Here is a 21,591-nt window from a genome sequence, read left to right on the forward strand (position 1 = left end):
GTTAGTTTATGAACCTCTGTGGTCTCTCTGGAATGCAAGGCATCAGGATAATTCACATGCCGGTAGGCTATGAACTGTGAATGTTGAACTTCCTCTTGGAATAACGACAGCCAATACATGTTAATTTTAATGTCCCTGACACCTTACTTGCCTCTTATTACGGGGTAGGGACAAGGTTTTTGGAATAAGATGAAAAATATATTTTATCTCTGCACACCCTGTGCGTCTCGTACGGTCGCTTCTGTTCCATTTAACATTGACGTCATTCGAGAGCGTGGAGCCCCGCGCCGCAGTCGGTCCTGAGATGAATGCACAATATTTAGTCCACCTGGTTCTCTCGCTCCACCTTGTGGACGCAGTCAGCCAGTGCCTACCCCCACCAAAAAAACCTGACAACACCCGTCTAATAATCAGGAGAACCACTTGAAAAGTTACGTGTTATCACAGATTGACATCTACACTTGCAAGTGTGTGTGTGTGTATGTGTGTGTGTGTGTGTGTGTGTGAGAGAGAGAGAGAGAGAGAGAGAGAGAGAGAGAGAGAGAGAGAGAGAGAGAGAGAGAGAGAGAGAGAGAGAGAGAGAGAGAGAGAGAGAGAGAGAGAGAGAGAGAGAGAGAGAGAGAGAGAGAGAGAGAGAGAGAGAGAGAGAGAGAGGTGGATGAAGTGGGGGCATACTAAACCAATCTGGGCAATTAGTATTTACCAGAAGATCCCGGTAGGGTATATAGGCTTTCCGGTGTGTTTTAGCTGGGCCTCTGCTATGTGCTTCGAGGGAGGATGGAATATGGAGGCTTTGTCATACAATCATACAAAGACATTGGATGACCTTGTGTGAGTATGTGTCTCTGCATGTTTGACCGTAAGCTTATATTTTTGATTTAGGACTGGTCTCAGTGTTAAAGATACCGCCCCATGCTGACGTACAGGTGATTGCAGTTGCACGCTGAAAAGAGTGTGTCGCTGGCCACTGCTGTGCTGAAGCTTTATTCATATTTCAGGACCATGGACAGTTCTCAGCAGACACTTCTCAATTTGTACATGTGGGGGCGCTATATAACACCATATGGGCTTTCTATGATCGCTGCGGAGTTGGTGTGAGCATGAACAGCAGGCAGTGTGAGGGGACTTTGATGTGGAAACGTCAGCTCATGATAGTAAATAATTTACTGTTTATTGATTATGTGTGCATGTTTTGATCAAAATAACCTACCGTCCAAAAAGCAATGTGCATGTCGTGTGATTTTCGATAGCCTATGTCCGCATGGGAACCTATAACATAACTGCTTTTGTCTTGATTCACTGATGCAGAGCCTACTACACGTTCCAATTATAATTGCGCATGAAATCCAAACCTTACGGTGGAGAGAGAGAGAGAGAGAGAGGTCGATGTGGATGAAGACTTGTGCAAATCATGAATTATGGTGTTCTTGTAACACTTGAATAGAAGGAACATGAGGTGAACAACAGCATTTCAACCTTAACATCTGTCCAGGTTCTAAGCAAATCTTAGAGCTAATAGGCTAGGCTACAATCCATAACTCATGTTCCCGAACTGAAAGTTACATTTTCTGATCATACAAGAGTTTAGAGTTGAACGTCGGATTTCAGCGTTGAGTAGCTTAGCACGTTTCAGGGTAGGCTACCAACCGTGGATAGCCTAGTCACCTGCACCGACTACAGCTCTTCAACGCTCCCTCCTCTCCAGCATCGCGGCTCTGGCGGTGGACCGGTGTGGTCTGGTCTATGGGTGTTGAACGGATGTCTCCGCCTGTTAGGAATCTAAAGTGCCTCTCGCCGGTGATGTGTCAGTGTAAGGTCATCTGCAGCAACCGGACTCTCTCCCTCATGTTCGGTTGCAAGGTAAGCTTAGAGCAGTTTTGGTGTAACAGTTGTAGCGAAGCTATTACAACAGTTTGTAATTGCAACACAATTCACGTAGATTGGGAGAAAGCGAGGAGATGATGAGATAGATGGCTTAAAAGGATGAATGAGATACAATATAGCACGCAAGTGTGTTGGTGTGTGCATTTGTGCGTGTGTATGTTCGTGTCTTATGTGTTCAAAATAATAAACCGTTCGGTTGACACAATGAAATTGCTGACTGAGCATTGTGATCATTCCCCAAAGAAGATCCCACTACCTCACACAGCCTTTATGTTTAGGTTACTGTTGTGTTTCCACTTTCCCATAATGATCTCAATCCCCGATTATCTGGAGCTTTGAAATGGGAGCCTCTGCTGGCAATACGCCTTATATGTGTTTCTGGTCTTATAGGCCTACTCATATGGATTATTCACGCCTGATATATAGTACTATATGTTCAGATCAACACTGCCGTCAAGCGACTTTGCATGCCGACATTTAGATCTGCCATTTCCACAGGCAATTTCCATGGAATATCAACCAGCAAATCTGAGCCATCCATGCATCTTTAGAGATGGTACCATTTGATTATCTTATAAAGACCATCAATGAAACAAGAAACCTTATACTTCACATTTGTGCTGTTTAGATCAATGGTCAGCATGTAAACCAGCAGGAACATTATGTTCTGCTTTACTTCGCAGCTGTAGGTCATGAGCTTTCTGTTGTGCATCCCAACAAAGAGACAATATAGATCCCAGTTAGCACATTTGGTTCCTTGGAAGTTGTGGGAATATATGTTTTTGGTTTCCCATTGGTTGTGGGAACGAAGCCATGCCTTTCCTGACTGGTAAAACGTAACGTTTTTTAAACATTCTTGGAACAGAAGTGTTTTGGGAACGCTTATTTTTAGGTTGCAGGGAGGTTCTGAGAATGTTTTACTCTGGTTCCTTTAAAGTTTTCCTGGTAGGTTTATTAACGCTCTGAGAACATAAATTCTAGGTTATTTAAAACTTTCACAGAATGTTTCAATACGACTTTTAATAATACTGCTAGCTTATTTTGGGTTAACTTTTTGGAACTCCAAGCACAGATAGGACACATGGAAATTCATTTCCTTAGGCATTAATCATGCAAATGCATTTGTTTTTTATTTGTTTTTTATCAGTGAGCTTCTAACCTTCTGTTCTCTATCCATGGAATTAGTACACTGCGCCACCAGGATGGAGCTAGCATGACATGTTTTTTTAATGCTTACAAAGCTGTTTATTTTAGTCTATTCAAGCAGACCCCATTTCAAAGGAAACAAGCACTCATTAAGATCAGGTGTGGCCAATTAGTGGGTGCAGCCAACACACCTTAACACACTTAACAAGATAGAGGATAGAGAGAGTTTTGTTGATGCTGAGAACGGAATGTATATATTTTTAAATAACATTCTTAGAACGTTCTCTAAACGTTACCATAGTTTTCTTGTGGTTTTTATGGAAAGTTTTCTTAACGTCCTCAGAACAATTTGAGAACATGACTTTAAATAGAACTATCCCACTTGGTACACACTGGTTGAATCAATGTTGTTTCCACATCATATTAATGAAATTGAACCAACGTGGAATAGACTTTGAATTGACGTCTGTGCCCAGTGGGATGAGGAAACTTATAGGAAATGTTATGCTGAAGTATTGAAATTCCCACATAACTTATTTTCTTAAAGTTCTCTGAACTATTTGCCAACATTCCCAGTGTAAAACCAGTTGGAGAACGTTCCTAGAACATTACCAAAATTGAAATTACCGACCAACTTTTAGGAAACGTTCTGTTAAAGCTACAATATGTAACTTTTTCGGCAACCCGACAAAATTCACATAGAAATGTGAGTTACAGATCTTTCATTCCCGTTGAAAGCAAGTCTAAGAAGCGGTACATCTGTTCTATGTGTGCTATTTCTATGCTTCCCATTCTGAAGGTTCAATGTGCTGAGAATGTTCCAAAGCCAAGAAACTATCCTGTATCATTCCCAAAAGGTTGTGGGAAGGTTGTATGGAAAATAACCATAGAACAACCACGCTCTCACCAAGCTCTAAGAAACATATGGTTCTCAGAACGTTATGTGCTAGCTGGGCTATAGCTTCTTATCCTTGTAATCTGAGAGAGCTGTTTGTGACCTTGGGATGAATCCAGTTTAATGGTAAGGGCTTTCACTTTGATATCATCCATCAGTCCATAAAGGCTACTAACTGGTCAGGGGCTGTCTATTGTGAATCAAAAGTGTAATGAATGGCGCCACTGCAAATTAGATCACTTTCGTGGTACCCTCGTTGAGAACCAGGCTTCCCTAAAACGGGAGTCTTTCAAGGGAGGCGTGACAACGACGTGATTTTGAAGGTATGACAACGCGAGACTACTGTCATGGAGACCAGAAGGTGTCTATCTTGACTGTATCAATGCCATCAACCTTGGTAGGCAAAAGGTATTTTGGATTGAGATCATTGAAAAGTTGTCTGATTCTTAAAGGGAAACTTCACCGCTAGTCACTATTTGGGATGTTTCAGACATAATTATACAACATAGTGGTATTTTTGAATTTTTGCGCCAGGAGAGTTCAACCAATGACGTCATTGGTTGATTGAGCCTGCTGTCTGATCCAAAAATTAATGGAGTCAGGCTTTGTAAAAATTATTCTGGCCTTTGTGTTTCGCCAATTGCACGGTCACGCTAGCATCAAGTACACTGTTCAAAAAAATAAAGGGAACACTAAAATAACACATCCTAGATCTGAATTAATGAAATAATCTTATTAAATACTTTTTTCTTTACATAGTTGAATGTGCTGACAACAAAATCACACAAAAATTATCAATGGAAATCAAATTTATCAACCCATGGAGGTCTGGATTTGGAGTCACCCTCAAAATTAAAGTGGAAAACCACACTACAGGCTGATCCAACTTTGATGTAATGTCCTTAAAACAAGTCAAAATGAGGCTCAGTAGTGTGTGTGGCCTCCACGTGCCTGTATGACCTCCCTACAACGCCTGGGCATGCTCCTGATGAGGTGGTGGATGGTCTCCTGAGGCATCTCCTCCCAGACCTGGACTAAAGCATCCGCCAACTCCTGGACAGTCTGTGGTGCAACGTGGCATTGGTGGATGGAGCGAGACATGATGTCCCAGATGTGCTCAATTGGATTCAGGTCTGGGGAACGGGCAGGCCAGTCCATAGCATCAATGCCTTCCTCTTGCAGGAACTGCTGACACACTCCAGCCACATGAGGTCTACCCAGGGCCAACCGCACCAGCATATGGTCTCACAAGGGGTCTGAGGATCTCATCTCGGTACCTAATGGCAGTCAGGCTACCTCTGGCGAGCACATGGAGGGCTGTGCGGCCCCCCAAAGAAATGCCACCCCACACCATGACTGACCCACCGCCAAACCGGTCATGCTGGAGGATGTTGCAGGCAGCAGAACGTTCTCCACGGCGTCTCCAGACTCTGTCACGTCTTTCACATGTGCTCAGTGTGAACCTGCTTTCATCTGTGAAGAGCACAGGGCGCCAGTGGCGAATTTGCCAATCTTGGTGTTCTCTGGCAAATGCCAAACGTCCTGCACGGTGTTGGGCTGTAAGCACAACCCCCACCTGTGGACATCGGGCCCTCATACCACCCTCATGGAGTCTGTTTCTGACCATTTGAGCAGACACATGCACATTTGTGGCCTGCTGGAGGTCATTTTGCAGGGCTCTGGCAGTGCTCCGCCTGCTCCTCCTTGCACAAAGGCGGAGGTAGCAGTCCTGCTGCTGGGTTGTTGCCCTCCTACGGCCTCCTCCACATCTCCTGATGTACTGGCCTGTCTCCTGGTAGCGCCTCCATGCTCTGGACACTACGCTGACAGACACAGCAAACCTTCTTGCCACAGCTCGCATTGATGTGCCATCCTGGATGAGCTGCACTACCTGAGCCACTTGTGTGGGTTGTAGACTCCGTCTCATGCTACCACTAGAGTGAAAGCACCGCCAGCATTCAAAAGTGACCAAAACATCAGCCAGGAAGCATAGGAACTGAGAAGTGGTCTGTGGTCACCACCTGCAAAACCAGTCCTTTATTGGGGGTGTCTTGCTAATTGCCTATAATTTCCACCTGTTGTCTATTCCATTTGCACAACAGCATGTGAAATGTATTGTCAATCAGTGTTGCTTCCTAAGTGGACAGTTTGATTTCACAGAAGTGTGATTGACTTGGAGTTACATTGTGTTGTTTAAGTGTTCCCTTTATTTTTTTGAGCAGTGTAGATATCGTTGTCTTTGTTCAATAGAGCCATTGGAATTGTCTCAATGATGTTCCTATCTGCCACGACATTGCAGGATATCTAGGTTGACTAATTTTCCCTTGCTTTGTAAAGACTACAGCTGACGGGAGCCCTACTTCCTTGTCCAATTGTGTTCCCACCCTCAAAGGCAGGCTTTTCAAAACGGGGGCGGTACTAGTTTCTACAGGTTTTACGGGAGCTACAGTATGTTACCGTGCACTGTCTATCTGAGATGGCTAAATAATTACAATGGATGATTCTGATGATTCCTCTGTCCAAGAAGGGCTGGACGACGAAACAGTTGTTGATGTTCTTTTACACACTAACATACTAACATTTTAAGAACAGCCCTTACGCAAGTGTTGGTCCCATGTTGAGCTGAAATAAAAGATCCCAGAAATTTTCCATTTGCACAAAAAGCTTATTTCTCTCAACTTTGGTACACAAATTTGTTTACATCCCTGTTAGTGAGCATTTTTCCTTTGCCAAGATAATCCATCCACCTGATAGGTGTGGCATATCACGAAGCTGATTAAACAGCATGATCATTACACAGGTGCAACTTGTGCTGGGGACAATAAATGGCCACTCTAAAATGTGCAGTTTTGACACACAACACAATGCCACATGTCTCAAGTTCTGAGGGAGCATGCCATTGGCATGCTGACTGCAGGTATGTCCACCAGAGCTGTTGCCAGATAATTGAATGTTCATTTCTCTACCATAATGTAGTTTTAGAGAATTTGGCAGTACGTCCAACTGGCCTCACAACCGCAGACCACGTGTAACCATGCCAGCCCAAATAGCAGACAGCCTGTATGGCGTCGTGTGGGCGAGCGGTTTGCTGATGTCAACATTGTGAACAGAGTGCCCCATGGTGGCGTTGGGGTTATGGTATGGGCAGGCATAAGCTACGGACAACGAACACAATTGCAATTTATCGATGGCAATTTGTAATGCACAGAGATACCGTGACGAGATCCTGAGGCCCATTGTCGTGCCATTCATCCGCTGCCATCACCTCATGTTTCAGCATGATAATGCACGGTCCCATGCTGCAAAGATCTGTACACAATTCCTGGAAGCTGAAAATGTCCCAGTTCTTCCATGGCCTGCGTATTCACCAGACATGTCACCCATTGAGCAGGTTTGGGATGCTCTGGATCGACGTGTACAACAGCGTGTTCCAGTTCCTGCCAATATCCAACAACTTCGCACAGGCATTGAAGAGGAGTGGGACAACATTCCACAGGCCACAATCAACAGCCTGATCAACTCTATGCGAAGGAGGTTGCGCTGCATGAGGCAAATGGTGGTCACACCAGGTACTGACTGGTTTTCTGATCCATGCCACTACCTTATTTATTTTAAGTATCTGTGACCAGCAGATGCATATCTGTATTCCCAGTCATGTGAAATCCATAGATTAGGGCCTAATGAATTCATTTCAATTGACCGATTTCCTTATATGAACTGTAACTCAGTAAAATCTTTGAAATTGTTTGCATGTTGCGTTTATATTTTTGTTCAGTGTATATTATACTACAACATCAGTCTAACTGAATATGGATGTTGTGTTGGCTGAATGTTCCAGACAGGGTCCTGAATGTTCTTTAGCTGTTGAACCTCATCTTGTGTTGGGAAATGGCAGCTGGTCTGGCAGAACTTCATGAGCTCAATGACCTGGGACTCATAGACTATACACTTTGGCTCTTGCCAGCCCCGGGCAGTCTTTTCCTCTTCCATGTCAGATGATGTTGAGCTCGAGCTTGTTCCCGGCTGAAAGCTTTCATCCAATGGGTCTACAGGATCTGTACTACTAAAGCTGGTGTCAGCAGCAGCAGCAGGATTAGTCTGTAGGACATATACAATGCTCGCATTTGCAAAACCGTTTCTTCTCGGGCTCTGCCAAATGGCCATGCTGTGTCCTTTAAGAAGGTGCCTAGGACTCCCTCCTTGGTCTGTCCACAGTGCTCTGTGTGTAAGAGGTTCCTCTTTGGCCCCCGGATTGATGGGGCTGTCTCAGTGGTATCTAACTTATTCAGATCCTTGTGAGACCCAGGCAGCACCTCCACTTCTCATCCTCTCCTCTCCCTTCAGCACCAGACACTAGTTCCCTCCCTCCCTCCCTCAACACCATCCTGGTCCACAGCTCCACACCCACACTCAAACAGCCTCCACTCCAAAGCCCAGATAGCACTACGTTCCCTCCCCTTCTACTCCATTCACCATGTGAACATGAGGCACTGGTGAGACTTGTTGGAGTGTACCAATCATTTGAAGTGTATTGAAAATCAAAATGGAAGTACTGATATGCATTTACTCATAGACAGACAATCTTTGATCTAAAGGATAAATAGTTGGCCCAAACTTGGCTTCAGTCTTAGCATGAGGTATATATAGATCCCTTGGTCTGTGATCCTTCCCCTGTTCCTCCAGTTCTACAGACTGGAAATAACTGTGCCTGGGACCATTGTGAGGACTGAGGAGGTCCATTTCCTGACTACTTCCTGGGTACTAGTGGACTAGTCCTCTATACTGGTTAACTCCCAAGGTGATCTCCATGGTGATGATGTCCTGTATTAACCTCAATGACGCACATTCACCTCACAACCTGTGGGCAGTCATAATAGTGCTATTCACTCCACTGTCATTGAAGTCTCTGGTTTTCATGTGGAAGAGATTGATTGAGGAAGTGAAGTTCTGTCGTGCGCTTTGCTGCGCTTATTGGCACTGTAAATATTTGAATGTAAGAGATGTTTTTTTTTGCTAGAGCCATCATCAAAAATGTTAAGTTGTGTGTTTAGTGTGGCTTTAGATGCTGTTCTAGTTCAGAGATCGGGGAGGTCTTGGAGAAGGCCAGTTAAGTTGAGGCTTACAAACACAGTAAGTGGAGGCTAACTATCCCAATTATAAATTATTAAAGACTATGATGATTCCACCCAACATGGAGATCAATGCTTAGCACACCCAGGGAATTCACTCATGAGCTCTTTACCGGAACACTGCCCAGGTCACTGGGCTATTATTTACAGGGACCCGAGGACCCGCTGTCACTCACTGCCAACCAGCCAATCACACAATCAATAACCCTGTAATACCCCTCCCCTGCCTGCCCCCACAAAGACTCAGATCTCCATTAATCATATGAGTGAGATACTGCAGTTCTCTGTTCTCTGTAGAACTGTTAATGAGTGTTCTCTTGTGAGTGCTCCGTTTATTCAGAGAGTTCTGTTCTAGGGGTGTTGCACTTCAGACAGCTAGCTGGCTTAGTAGCTTCGCTAACACATTTCCCCCCATATTAATCTGACCCATTGATGCTGCTGCTTTTATTGTCTTCTGTTGGATTCAGTATTGAGCCTCTTATCTACAGTATCTACTGTATCTGCTACCATAATGCACTGGAACTGGGAATGGCTGGTGTATTTTATGATTGTCAATTCAGTATCCTCTCTACACTATCTCCCCTCTTTCCCCTCTTTCCTCTCTTCTCTCCTTCCCTCTCTCCCTGGCCTGTTCCATCCTCCCTGCTGGCTGGCTTGGCGTTACTCTTGCACAAGCCCCATTCCAATACTTATTAGACTTGCTGGGTTGAATCCCAGCCAATGAGTGGACAACTAAAACTAGAGATGCCAAAAGGTCATTTGACCAAATGGAGTGAAGCCCTGGACTTATGTAAAGCCACATACAGTATAACATATTTAATAACATTACTCTCTGGTTCACATTCTCTTAATAACCCCAAATGATTCCAAACATTTTGGTTGTCTTGATGTATTGTCTGTGTAATCCCTTTGTGGAGATGACCGGTAGTGATTGAATTGAGAGTTGCTGTGTTGTGTGTAGGCTATCTCTGCCTGGCCAGCAGCTGTTCTGGATGGACTGTCCCTTAAGGTCACACATGAGAGATTTCATTGATTGAATTTTCTTCAATTATCTTGAGTTAAGAGTAAGCATTCATTGGTATACAATTACATTAAATCTAACTAGCAGTGCATGTTACTGTAACATACATGATCACATACAAAGTACACTCCTACCACAGCTTTGATTTGATCAGCATCAAATCTATTTTCTTGCCTGCCTACATTCTTCTGATTAAAAAAGGATGTTTTCAAACATTTTTACTCTCAGCATTTCTCTCTGTTAGTTCATCTATTGTTGGAGGAGTCTTGTAACACATTACCTCTCTCCTCCTCCTTGCTCTCTCCTCCTCCTTGCTCTCTCCTCCTTGCTCTCTCCTCCTCCTTGCTCTCTCCTCCTCCCCACCCACTGCTGTTATTTTTTTCCCTTTCCCCCCTCTATGCTGACTCTCCCATTTCTCCACTTCCCTCTCTCAAACCCCCTCCCTCCTCTCTCTCCCATGTATCCACTTCCCTCTCTCAAACCCTCTCCCCCATCTCTTTCCCATTTCTCCTCTTCCATTTCTCAACCCTTTCCTCCCTCATTCCCACACCTATCTCTCTCCCTCTCCCCATCTCTCCCTCTCTCTCTCTCTCTCCCTCTCCTCTCTCCCTCTCTCTCTCCCTCTCCTCTCCTCTCCTCTCACCCTCTCCTCTCTCCCTCTCTCTCTATCCCTCTCTCTCTCTCCCTGTGTGTTGTGGTCTTGCTGTCTCGGTGTAATGTGATCCAGCAGCAGTGCTGACTGCCCCCTGCTCTGCTCTGGTTGCTAGGCAGCTGATCTGAGACCAGTCCTCTCCTCAGTGCTGCACCTCCCTCGCCGACCCGTCTGCCTGCCTCTAAAGAGAGGAGGGGGGATGGTAGCACCGTGACACCAATCCGAATGCCACACTCAGTCTCAGGCCACCAGGCAGGCAGGCGACACTCAGTCAACCCCTAGAATCTTCTAGGCTCTAAGGATGGGCAGAGGCTCATCAGACTGCAGTACTGCAGAGTGTAGTGTACACTGCCAGGGGGCAGGCTAGCCAGGGGTTAGCTATGAACTGGTTACACAGACATGAATAATAACCCCTAAGGTCGCTCCAGCAAATTGGCTGTATGATGCAGGGCCTTCTTCTAATGTCTTGGTGTTAAAACCCTTCATGCACATTATAGCTTTCTGTGTCATTCAGTGTAGGCCACAGTGTGGGGCTACCACAGTGAGCTAGCTGTTGGAAGGTTGCCCAGGTGTTGGATATCAGTAGGGTGGTAGCTATGGTTATTGTTTAGTAACAGAGTGTTAGCTTGCTGGGTAGGTATGAGCCATGGGCTGCTGTGGTATTGCTCCATTTGGTGGTGGAGGATAATGGCCTTAGATTTACTTCACAGTGGACCCATTTAGGGCCCAATTTTCTGTCCGAAAACAGCTCTCAGATGTTCTTGTGGGTTTGCTACAGCTGTTTTGTTATTTTTGTGCATAAATGGAAGCATATTGGAGCCACAAAAACACATTGCTAATGCCCTTTCTTGGTTGGTGCATTAAAAGTGTAACAACCACAGAAGCACAGGAAGTTGACATGGATATGAGCTACATTTTGCTGAGATGTAGGCTCTGTTTTGCGCACAGGCACAGTGTCTGCGTTCAAATGATACTGTTGTTAACTAGGTCTGGGAATAGCCAGGGACCTCACAATACGATATTATCATGATAGTTAGGTGCCGGTACGATATGTATTGCGATTCTCACGATTCTATACTGAACAAAAATATAAACGCAACATGCAACAATTTCAAAGGTTTTACAGTGTTACAGTTCATATAAGAAAACCAGTCAGTATCTAGTGTGACCACCATTTGCCTCATGCAGCGCGACACATCTCCTTTGCATAGAGTTGATCAGGCTGTTGATTGTGGCCTGTGGAATGTTGTCCCACTCCTCTTCAATGGCTGTGTCTGAAGTTGCTGGATATTGGCGGGAACTGGAACACGCTGTCGTGCACCTCGATCCAGAGGATCCCAAACATGCTCAGTGGGTGACATGTCTGGTGAGTATGCAGGGCATGGAAGAACTGGGACATTTTCAGCTTCCAGATCCCTTGCGACATGGGGCCGTGCATTACAATGCTGAAACATGAGGTGATGGCAGCAGATGAATGGCACGACAATGGGCCTCAGGATCTCGTTACTGTATCTCTGTGCATTCAAATTGCCATTGATAAAATGCAATTGTGTTCGTTGTCCGTAGCTTATGCCTGCCCATACCATAACCCCACTGCCACCATGGAGCACTCTGTTCACAACGTCGACATCAGCAAAATGGTCGCTCACACGACGCCATACACATGGTCTGCGGTTGTGAAGCCAGTTGGACGTAATGCCAAATTCTCTAAAACGACGTTGGAGGCGGCTTATGGTAGAGAAATGAACATTCAATTATCTGGCAACAGCTGTGGTGGACATTCCTGCAGTCAGCATGCCAATTGCACGCTCCCTCAAAACTTGAGACATCTGTGGCATTGTGTTGTGTGACAAAACAGCACATTTTAGAGTGGCCTTTTATTGTTGCCAGCACAAGGTGCACCTGTGTAATGATCATTCTGTTTAATCAGCTTCGTGATATGCCACACCTGTCAGTTGGATGGATTATCTTGGCAAAAGAGAAATGCTTACTAACAAGGATGTAAACAAATTTGTGCACAACATTTGAGAGAAATAAGCTTTTTGTGCATATGGAAAATATCTGGGATCTTTTATTTCAGCTCATGAAACATGGGACAAACACTTTACATGTTGCATTTATATTTTTGTTCAGTGTATATGTATTGCGATTTGATATTGTGATTTTATTGCGATTCAATGTTCCAAACATATTGCTCACCATATGTCTGCTGCAGAGGGACAAGAGAGAGCCATGAGAAAACGAGTTTTGATCAGTCAGAGAAATATAAGTGCTGAAAACAAAAATAGAAGATGGAGAACAAGCTATGAAGGAGGTTTGGTGCAGGTGCAGTTACAGGTGCAGGTGCAGTTACAGGTGCAGGTGCAGGTGCAGGTGCAGGTACAGGTGCAGGTGCAGGTGCATGTGCAGGTGCAGGTGCAGGTACAGGCAGGTGCAGGCAGGTGCAGGCAGGTGCAGGTGCAGGTGCAGGTGCAGGTGCAGGTACAGGTGCAGGTGCAGGTACAGGTGCAGGTGCAGGTGCAGGTGCAGGTACAGGTGCAGGTACAGGAACAGGACAGGTACAGGTACAGGTGCAGGTGCAGGTACAGGAACAGGACAGGTACAGGTACAGGTACAGGTACAGGTACAGGTGCAGGTACAGGTACAGGTGCAGGTACAGGTGCAGGTGCAGGTACAGGTGCAGGTACAGCCAACTAGCGCCAAAATAATATTGTCAAAACAATATGCTATATTGTCAAACATAATATCCTGATATGTAACTGTATCAATTTTATTCCCCATCATAATTGTTAACCTGATCTACCCTGATATGTGATTCCTAATAGCATTAACCCCCCTTCTCTCCTCTCTCTCCTCCTCCCATACGTCTCTCTCTCTCTCGCTCTCTCTCTCTCGCTGTAGAAGTACCGGTACCAGGATGAGGAGACACCCCCCTTGGAGCACAGTCCAGCCCATTTGGGTCAAGGGAAAAGCGCTGAGATGCTTCACATGAGCGATAAGAACCTCGCCGCCATGGAGGCAATGCATGGCTACACGCCACACACACATATCTCCCCTATCAAGGTAGGACACACACACACACACAGTATCACTACACGCCACACACATATTGTACATCTCCCTCATCAAGGTAGGACAAACTCACGTATGTTACATACAGTGCATCCGGAAAATATTCAGACCCCTTACCTTTTTCCACATTTTGTTACGTTACAGCCTTATTATAAAATTGATTAAATAAATGTTTTTCCTCATCAATCTACACACAATACCCCATAATGATAAAGCGAAAACAGATTTTTATTTGCATAAGTATTCAGGCCCTTTGCAATGAGCTCAGGTGCATCCTGTTTCCATTGATCATCCTTGAGATGTTTCTACAACTTGATTGGAGTCCACCTGTGGTAAATTCAATTGATTGGACATGATTTGGAAAGGCACACACCTGTCTATATAAGGTCCCACAGTTGACAGTGCATGTCAGAGCAAAAACCAAGCCATGAGGTCGAAGGAATTGTCGGTAGAGCTCCGAGACAGGATTGTGTCGAGGCACAGATCTGGTGAAGGGTACCAAAACATTTCTGCAGCATTGAAGATCCCCAAGAACACAATGGCCTCCATTATTCTTAAATGGAAGAAGTTTGGAACCACCAAGACTCTTCCTAGAGCTGGCCGCCTGGCCAAACTGAGCAGTCGGGGGAGAAGGGCCTTGATCAGGGAGGTGACCAAGAACCTGATGGTCACTCTGACAGAGCTCCAGAGTTCCTCTGTGGAGATGGGAGAACCTTCCAGAAGGACCACCATCCCTACAGCACTCCACCAATCAGGCCTTTATGGTAGAGTGGCCAGACGGAAGCCACTCCTCAGTAAAAGGCACATGACAGCCCGCTTGGAGTTTGCCAAAAGGCACCTAAAGGACTCTGACCATGAGAAACAAGATTCTCTGGTCTGATGAATCCAAGATTGAACTCTTTGGCCTGAATGCCAAGTGTCACGTCTGGAGGAAACCTGGCACCCTCCCTACGGTGAAGCATGGTGGTGGCAGCATCATGCTGTGGGGATGTTTTTCAGTGGCAAGGACTGGGAGACTAGTCAGGATCAAGGGAAAGATTAATGGAGCAGAGTACAGAGAGATTCTTGATGAAAACCTGCTCCTGAGCGCTCAGGACCTCAGACTGGGGCGAAGGTTCACCTTCCAACAGGACAACGACCTTAAGCACACAGCCAAGACAACGCAGAAGTGGCTTCGGGACAAGTCTCTGAATGTCCTTGAGTGGCCCAGCCAGAGCCCGGATTTGAACCCGATCGAACATCTCTGGAGAGACCTGAAAATAGCTGTGCAGCGACGCTCCCCATCCAACCTGACAGAGCTTGAGAGGATCTGCAGAGAAGAATGGGAGAAACGCCCCAAATAAATGTGTGCCAAGCTTGTAGCGTCATTCCCACGAAGACTCAAGGCTGTAATCACTGCCAAAGGTGCTTCAGCAAAGTTCTGAGTAAAGGGTCTGAATACTTATGTAAATTTAATATTTCCGTTTTTTTTGCAAAAATGTATTAAAACCTGTTTTTGCTTTGTCATTATTGTGTATTTTGTGTAGATTGATGAGGGAGAAAAAACGTTTTAATCCATTTTAGAATAAGGCTGTTAACGTAACAAAATGTAGAAAAGGTCAAGGGGTCTGAATACTTTCCGAATGCACTGTACCTCTGTCAGGTAGGACACACTCATTAATCACTGCACATACAGCTCCCCCTTTAAAGAAGGACACACAGACAATCACAAGCAAATACATCCACCCATGCATGGTACCACCCACACACAAACTCCTTCTATCGTTCTACATCTATTTCTATCTCTCTCTCTCAGTGCATCCTCTTGGGAAACATGCGTTCACATTTGTCGTTGTCTCTGCAATCAACATTCACAGTTTGTCAGTGTGTCTCTCACTCAGTCTATGTGTTGGGTTTCTTTTGTGTACTGTGACATGAATAATATGACCTGCCTTTTCCTGGACTTGTTCTGATCCATGTGGTTTCCCTGATCCAGCAGGCTGTAGTCTAGAGTCAAGAAGCCTGAAAACGATCCTAAATCGTATGACATTTTTTGAAGGAAAAATCATTATGACTTCACTGAGGACATGTCTATGATGTGACATTTGGATCTTTGCATTATGACATCATCAATCATCAGTCCAGTTAAGTCGTCCTACTCTTGCTGCAGTGTCAACAGGACCTAAGGGGACTTGATGTCTCTGTTTTCAGTTGTCTGTACATGCTGCTCATATCAAAGGCCCCTCAGTGAGACTGTCTGGTCTGATCTCCAGGATTACCTGTTCCACTGATCCCAAGTACAGATATAGTGTTCCCTGTTGGCTCTATTTTAGTGTAGATGAAGGTTAGATTAGATTATCACTGATTCGGGTTAGGGTATTGCTTAATTACAACAATACATACATTTGATCATTATCTCTATGTTATGACAAAGTGCAGGTGCGATGTTCATCGTCTCTCACTACTTTGTTGGTTCCACTTTGAGATGGAGTTAGATCCATTATTAAGGTCTTATGTGTGTCTGTTCACTCAGTTTGGAGGGTATTATTTGCCCCCTCATGTGTTAATTAAGAGGAACTGCAACTCTATTTCTGCACTGGAGAAACTGGATTCACTTCATGTGAAATGTTCTGTTTATTGACATCAAAAGCATTTATTCTGTACAATAATCATTAGTGTTCGTCAATGTTTATTTAAAGTGGATAGGTCTGGTCCTTGTTGCTGATTGGACAAGGAGAGATCAAGCTGTTATACAGCTTATAATATGGAACGTTCCACCCAATGACAAGAATAATGATGGTGGTGGTGCTGACTGCAGGTTTTTTGTGTTTTTATTATTATTATTATTATTATTATTATAATTTTTGGCCTGATTACATATCCAGTTCAATGTCTAGTTCCATGTCCCCATTTTTTTATTCTTGTCTCATCCTCTGGCTTTCCCTCTCTTTCCTAACACTCATCCTCTGGCTTTCCCTCTCTTTCCTAACACTCATCCTCTGGCTTTCCCTCTCTTTCCTAACACTCATCCTCTGGCTTTCCCTCTCTTTCCTAACACTCATCCTCTGGCTTTCCCTCTCTTTCCTAACACTCATCCTCTGGCTTTCCCTCTCTTTCCTAACACTCATCCTCTGGCTTTCCCTCTCTTTCCTAACCCTGTTTGAACAAACAATACTAACTACCTTCTATTCCAGTTGAATAGTTGGATAATCCTTCCTTTGTTTACTTTCTTCTTCTTCTTCTTCTTCTTCTTCTTCTTCTTCTTCTTCTTCTTCTTCTTCCTTTGTTTATTTTCTTCTTCTTCTTCTTCTTCTTCTTGTTCTTCTTCTTCCTCCTCTTCCTTTGTTTACTTTCTTCTTCTTCTTCTTCTTCTTCTTCTTCTTCTTCTTTTTCTTCTTCTTCTTCTTCTTCATCCTCCTCTTCCTCCTCTTGCACCTCTCTGTATGATTACCTGCTTAACACGCTGCAATATAACCTGTCAGTGTATTACCCTGCTCTCCTGTTTTAACTCAACACTATATTATAACACAACACCAGATTATAACACAACACTATATTATAACACAACACTAGATTATAACACAACACTAGATTATAACACAACACCAGATTATAACACAACACTAGATTATAACACAACACTAGATTATAACACAACAATAGATTATAACGCAACACCAGATTGTAACCCAAAACTAGATTATAACACAACACTAGATTATAACACAACACTAGATTATAACACACCACTAGATTATAACACAACACTAGATTATAACACAACACCAGATTACAACACAACACTAGATTATAACACAACACTAGATTATAACACAACACCCATTTATACTATTTTATCCCGACTTTCTTTGCCATAATATTACCCCTTCCTCTCCGTGCACCCCATTCCTTGTTTCTTATTACCTCCCCAGTAGTTACCCCTCTTCTTAACTCCTCCACTCCAGTTACTCTCTCCCCTTTACCCCTCTCCTGCTCTGGTTACCCTTTACCCTCCTCTCTGTTGTTTTGCAGCCGGTGTTGATGTCGTCAGGCCACACTCCTATGTACACCTCTGCTGTTTCCACACTGGTAAGAGCGCAGAGCTGGGTTGTTGTCATCACCATCATCACTGTGGCTTTCTTACATCATTATGTATCTCCCATTGTGACATCATTACCAGTCCTGCAGTGATGTCACAAGTAAAACTTGGTTGTATCATCACAGTTCTGTTGCATCATATATTCTTTCAACGAGTATGAGGTCATCTGTGATGTGGTCATAGTGGTCATCTGTGATGTTGTCATTATGTGGTCATGCTCACACAGTAGTTATCAGCATCTGGACTGGTCATTCTCACGTTGCAGAGTTGTTGTTGCTACAGAGTGGGGCTTCATCTTCTGCATGTTCCACTTGTTTTTGGCTAATGTCTGTGTATTTTTATTTGTGAAGTTGGACTCTGTTTTGGATCACAGTGAAAAATGTGTAATAAGCTCCTAGTATTGTTTATTTTGTGGTGAAAAGCTTTTGCTGCCTGGTCTATTTGACTGGCTGATTGCCACGGCCAGTTGTGATATTGTGTCAATGGTCTACAGGATATGGATATTTGGATAAACCTTCTGTGAAGTACTGAACGTTTGATAGAGCTAGGCTTTAGGCCAGTGCAGCAGGGATAGACTGTGGCCAGGGGGGGGCAGTGTTTAACTGTGGCATTCTCGGCTCCTCATAACCTTGAAAAGGTGGCCATGCTGCATTAACTCTAATGCAATGTTTTTAATGATGAAGGCAGATAAGAGTTGCTATGATCAAAGTGCAGTTGCTGTTGGACCATTATTCTGCATATTTATTTTAAGTGCAGTTGAGGGTGTTAATGAGCATGATATTTTCCTCCATACAAACAGTAATGTATATACAGTAACGTACAGTATATGCAGCTCATTAGAAATGAAGCAGGAAGGGTGAGGAGAAGAAAATATAATATTTGTTTTCTCTTATCTGAACACATTAATCCTTATATGGCGTGTGTGTGTGTGTGTGTGTGTGTGTGTGTGTGTGTGTGTGTGTGTGTGTGTGTGTGTGTGTGTGTGTGTGTGTGTGTGTGTGTGTGTGTGTGTGTGTGTGTGTGTGTGTGTGTGTGTGTGTGTGTGTGTGTGTGTGTGTGTGTGTGTGTGTGTGTGTGTGTGTGTGTGTGTGTGTGTGTGTGTGTCGGTATGAGCTGTGATGTGATGCTGTATTGTGTGGAGTGCTCCTTAGGGATTCAGCTCCCCAGCCGGTCGGCAGTGATCCAATAAATTATATCTCCCCCAACACACACACACACTCTTGCTTCTGCAGCGACAGGAAGCCACTGATGTGATTTTATAGGCAGATGGCAGTAGTTGTGGTGTCAGTTGTGCATCTCGTCGGCTGCTAAGTGCTTGAGTGTGCTCAGTTTGCAAACAACACTGAAGACTCCTGCCCTGCTCTGCTCTGTTCTGCTCTGTTCTGCTCTGTTCTGCTCTGTTCTGCTCTGTTCTGATGCTTTGTGGCAGTGGTCACCAACCTTTTCTGAGTCAAGATCACTTTTTGAGTCAAAATGCAAACTGAAATCTACCACTCTGATTTTTTTTAAAACATTACTTAAAAAACATAAGCCTATGCTACGTTAACCAATTAAAAACAGTTCTGTAGCAATGAGGTTTGTACAGTAGGCTATAGGCCCAATACATTATCACTGCATATTGGATATGCTTGAATTGCCCTGCCAATGTTGTTCTTCTCAGACCATTTTGAAATTATATATTTTTTAAATGCAGGTATATGATCACACTGGTAATAGATCATTTGTTGTATTACTTGCTAATTTTTTTTACTGGACTGATGGCCTGCATCTGATGGTCAGTCTGAGGGGAGGTAGGGAGCAGCGGTGAGGCTGCCTCTCACCCAACTCACCGTCCCTCCTCTCTCCCTCCCTCCGCTGAGAAAAGGGGACACAGTCTTCCAGCTGATGGCAAAACTTAAGTCACACCCATTCATGTTGTTACTCCTATGACCAGAGAAAGTGAAATATTCCTCGATATTAAAAAAGACACAAGCCGCTAATAATAACAACACAAGCTTATCGAAACACTTTTCTACTCATTCATTGCAGCTGCAGTGCTGGTTGTAGCATGAGTGGAAGTAGGGAGAACTCACATTTTATGGCTTATAAAAGTTTTGAACAAAGTGTTGACAGTGCTGAATAACAACTTAAACATTAACTTACTCATAAAAACAGCAGCTCTTTGGGTATTTGTTGAGTCTCTCTCTAGTCATGGTTTTAAAAGTTTAGAAATCTCACATTATGAACTTTGCTGTGCATTCAAGGCTTATTTTTACAGATTGGCCAGCGGTAGGCCTATAAGTGCAATTTATTTGCTCTCTAGGCCTGCCGGGTAGGCAGAGTTCTACCGTCAGACACATGAAATGGTTCAAAATGGGAACACTTTGCCTTCCCGGCGCTAGGGCTGCTGAATCAAGTGCACCTACCGCCAACCGCGTGAAACGAATAAAAAAAACTAGAAAGCATGTAGTAACCAAAAAAGTGTTAAACAAATAAAAATATATTTTACATTTAAGATTCTTCAAATAGCCACCCTTTGCCTTGATGACAGCTTTGCACACTCTTGTTATTCTCTAAACCAGCTTCATGAAGTAGTCACCTGGATTGCATTTCAATTAAGAGATGTGCCTTCTTAAAAGTTCATTTGTGGAATTTCTTTCCTTCTTAATGCGTTTGAGCCAATCAGTTGTATTGTGACATTACTTTAGAACATGAAGGTCAGTCAATCCAGAAAATTTCAAGAACTTTGAAAGTTTCTTCAAGTGCAGTCGCTAAAACCATAAAGCGCTATGATGAAACTGGCTCTCATGAGGACCGCCAAAGGAATGGAAGACCCAGAGTTACCTCTGCTGCAGATAAGTTCATTAGAGTTACCAGCCTCAGAAATGGCAGCCCAAATAAATGCTTCACAGAGTTCAAGTAACAGACACATCTCAACATCAACTGTTCAAAGGAGACTATGTGAATCAAGCCTTCATGGTCAAATTGCTGCAAAGAAACCACTACTAAAGGACACCAATAAGAAGAAGAGACTTGCTTGGGCCAAGAACCATGAGCAATGGACATTAGACCGGTGGAAATGTGTCCTTTGGTCTGGAGTCCAAATTAGAGATTTTTGGTTCCAACCTCTGTGTCTTTGTGAGACGTGGTGTGGGTGAACAGATGATATCCGCATGTGTATTTCCGACCGTAAAGCATGGAGGAGGGGGTGTTATGGTGTGGGGGTGCTTTGCTGGTGACACTGTCTGTGATTTATTTAGAATTCAAGGCACACTTAATCAGCATGGCTACCACAGCATTCTGCAGATTACGCCATCCCATCTGGTTTGGGCTTAGAGGGACTATCATTTGTTTTTCAACAGGACAATGACCCAACACACCTCCAGGCTGTGTAAGGGCTATTTTACCAAGAAGGAGAGTGATGGAGTGCTGCATCAGATGACCTGGCCTCCACAATCCCCCGACCTCAACCAAATTGAGATGGTTTGGGATGAGTCGGACCGCAGAGTGAAGGAAAAGCAGCCAACAAGTGCTCAGCATATGTGGGAACTCCTTCAAGACTGTTGGAAAACATTCCAGGTGAAGCTAGTTAAGAGAATGCCAAGAGTGTGCAAAGCTGTCATCAAGTTAAAGGGTGGCTATTTGAAGTATCTCAAATATAAAATATATTTTGATTTGTTTAACTCTTTCTTGATGATTCCATATGTGTTATTTCATAGTTTTGATGTCTCCTCC

General features: G+C 44.0%; 1 protein-coding gene across 4 annotated transcripts in view; it reads left to right on the forward strand.

The window, feature by feature from the left end:
• LOC121541887 (disks large homolog 4) overlaps positions 1 to 21,591 on the forward strand; it is a 103,982-nt gene that overhangs the window by 48,713 nt on the left and 33,678 nt on the right. Inside the window, exons 1-3 of one of the 4 annotated variants that reach the window (XM_041851254.2) lie at positions 1,707 to 1,860; positions 13,629 to 13,790; positions 17,811 to 17,867. In XM_041851254.2, the coding sequence (XP_041707188.1) occupies positions 1,744 to 1,860; positions 13,629 to 13,790; positions 17,811 to 17,867 (336 nt within the window). In that variant the 5' untranslated portion in view covers positions 1,707 to 1,743. Of the gene's footprint in view, positions 1 to 1,706; positions 1,861 to 13,628; positions 13,791 to 17,810; positions 17,868 to 21,591 lie in introns of those variants that run through there. The other 3 variants (XM_041851253.2, XM_041851257.2, XM_041851256.2) reach the window with 3 other exon arrangements.

The sequence above is a fragment of the Coregonus clupeaformis genome, chromosome 27 (assembly GCF_020615455.1).
Source record: "Coregonus clupeaformis isolate EN_2021a chromosome 27, ASM2061545v1, whole genome shotgun sequence".
NCBI lineage: Eukaryota > Metazoa > Chordata > Actinopteri > Salmoniformes > Salmonidae > Coregonus > Coregonus clupeaformis.